Source organism: Temnothorax curvispinosus, unplaced genomic scaffold (assembly GCF_003070985.1).
Source record: "Temnothorax curvispinosus isolate PA1 unplaced genomic scaffold, ASM307098v1 QBEX01017772.1, whole genome shotgun sequence".
In the NCBI taxonomy this organism is placed as follows: Eukaryota; Metazoa; Arthropoda; class Insecta; order Hymenoptera; family Formicidae; genus Temnothorax; species Temnothorax curvispinosus.
In genome coordinates, this window is record NW_020227552.1 from 1 (window position 1) to 2,482 (window position 2,482).

At 36.2% G+C, this 2,482-nt stretch overlaps 1 protein-coding gene across 1 annotated transcript; it reads right to left on the reverse strand.

Moving 5' to 3' along the window:
* Positions 1–1,133: 1,133 nt before the first annotated feature.
* LOC112467695 lies at positions 1,134–2,354 on the reverse strand. The gene is made up of 2 exons (XM_025036415.1): positions 1,643–2,354; positions 1,134–1,566 (listed from the first exon to the last, which is right to left on the reverse strand). The coding sequence occupies exons 1-2, from the start codon at positions 2,192–2,194 to the stop codon at positions 1,513–1,515; spliced, it is 606 nt and encodes a 201-aa protein (XP_024892183.1). The 5' UTR covers positions 2,195–2,354; the 3' UTR covers positions 1,134–1,512.
* Between the last annotated feature and the right edge of the window lie 128 nt (positions 2,355–2,482).

The following is a 2,482-nucleotide window of genomic DNA, read 5'->3' on the forward strand; positions in this document are numbered from 1 at the left end:
TACAATCTTTGTGTACTGTGTAATATGAAGAACATTTAAATAATAGGAATACACTCATCCCACTCATCTGTGATGTATGTACATGCTTGTGTGTGTGAGGGTACTTGTGTGTGCATGTGCGTGTGTGTGTGTGTGTTTGCGCGCGCGCGTTTGTGTATTTGTGTCGTAGGCATATTGTTTGAAATAAATTTAAATAGAATATTTGTATGAAAGTTCTTTTTTCGTCTTTTATGTATAGCGGGGCACGTTGAGGCACTGCTGGTTGGAGGGAATGGGGGCTTTTTATAGGTTTGCTGCATTGTCATCACTGCATGCCTAGTTTATCCAGGAGGTAACATAATAATCTTAGTTTTTGCAGTCAGATTGCATTGTTCTGTTGTGAGCGAAAGATACGTGTTTTTGAGTATTAATTGTAAATTTCAATTTGCTATAAGGTAAACTGAATTAATTATTTTATTATGATTGTAGAAATTTTTAATAGATTTATTACTGAATGATAGTCTATATAGTTGTGTTTAATTTTCACAGTTTGTATTTTTACACAATAAGCAATTTAGTTCGGTTTAACTTTGTTACCTTTGAAAACTGCTGTTGGGGCACTTTGAGACAAATAACTATGGAGTAGGTTGAGATATAAAACTTTTTGGAGTAAAATGAGACACCTTTAAAGATAACTGTATTTTATAAGCTGATGTCTTGTCTTAGATCTGTTGCTTATTGAAAATGGTCAGATAACGGAAAAAACCTCAAGTGAAAGATAATTTTGATGCCGGCACACTGTTTTTTTATCATGATGTTTTTTTATGTTTTAATATTGTTCCTGTGTAAAGGTTAAAGCGAGAGGAGAAGGGTAGCATTGTGGAGGTTTGGGTAACGTTCCTAAGAAAAAACGCCAACCTTGCGGGGATAAGCAATAAAGATAGTTTTAGTTTTGTTCCTATCGAATATATATTCATAAATAAATAACACAAATTATTATTGATATGTCTCATTGTGTCTCACATTGTTTTAATCCTCTCTACTGGAGAGGACCAGTGGGGCAGGTTGAGACACTTTTTAAAAATTGATTTTTTTTAATTATTTAAGAAGTAAAATACGCTAACCAATAAATTTATTAAAATTTCAAAATTTAAGTAAATCTGTGTTGAAAATCACTTTAAAAAAAATTTTAGCACTGATATTTAAAGAAATACAGCGAGTTGAATTTTAGGTGTCTCAACGTGCCCCACTTTTCCCTACTTAAGTTTATAATATATGACAATATTTTAAGTTTAGCGAACAATATTAGTTTATGCAAATCAATGTAACGGGAATGTTTATTTATCTTTAATACTCAATAAAAAGAAACTCACACAAAGTGGGTGTGGTGTGCAATCAAAACTCTATATCTAACAATTTAAGTAAAATACCTGATGACTCTCCAATGATGCTTCACGACGGCCGCAAGTCTTTGGTCTGCTAAATGATTATTCTTCTTTTCGGTGAGTTCATTTAACCACGTATGCATTACATTCAGTTGACCGCAAGCATGCATCGCGAAGACGGCAATGAGACTGCAAACAGTTGCTATAGAGGAAATCATTATAAACGTCGACAAGTATTGCACACCCAGCATGATCTCGTTCGCAGGGCTGAATCTCACATCAAGTATCCTGCTGTACATTGGACATGTCATCGGATGTATCGTAATAGTTTTGTTGTCGATGATAACGGTTCTTGTTTCCATCGCCTTGACTACGTTAAAGATGAACGTACTACCATGTAGAAACGTCGCGCACAAAACGGTCATGAAGCGGCCGGACTTAGCATATTGCAGCATCACTTTGCGATTATCGATTCGAACGAGTTTCCAATCCGTCTCCATATGCCGTATGCAACGTTCAATGTCTTTGTTACGCGTAATTAATATCCAGTAATTTACTGTTCCCAATATTCTGTTAATCAGCGGAATGAGGTCGTTTAATTTAGTCTTAACGTCTTTTTTCTCGAATCCCATGTACAACAGGCATGGTATCAAAATGATTGCCAACGCGGTCGAAAAAATTAAGATTTGCATTGACACCGCGAGTTTTTTTATTCTATTCGACGCGCTCGTTTGCGGCCAAGCACCTAGTGATATGAGAAACCATCGATTTATTCGTGTACCATAGTCATTGAGATTCTCGTTATCTGTTATGTGTTTTGGATCGCTCATGATCGTTTCATAGAGACGACCGATACGTTACTGCAATAATCATCTAAACTTTTGCTTAGCCGTAGCTTAACTAGAGACACGCATAAATACGCTTGCGCCAGCTTTAACAATGTTTTGTGACGGGTCGATAGCTTTGCCCGAAGGAGAGCGCACGCTCGTATCCAATCAATAATCTTTCTTTCCACGAAGCCTGCCTGTCAGTTTGACAGGAGATCGCGTTCAGTGAACAGTGTGAAAATATTTTTTCGAAAGTGACAACGAACTCTTGACTTTTCGTTATTTTGTATC

Bases quoted from the DNA above. Each gene is read 5' to 3' on its own strand.
- LOC112467695 (XM_025036415.1), bottom strand. From the start codon at position 2,194: ATGAGCGATCCAAAACACATAACAGATAACGAGAATCTCAATGACTAT. The intron at 1,567-1,642 runs GTGAGATTCAGC...TTTCCTCTATAG, and splicing joins TGTACAGCAGGATACTTGAT to CAACTGTTTGCAGTCTCATT.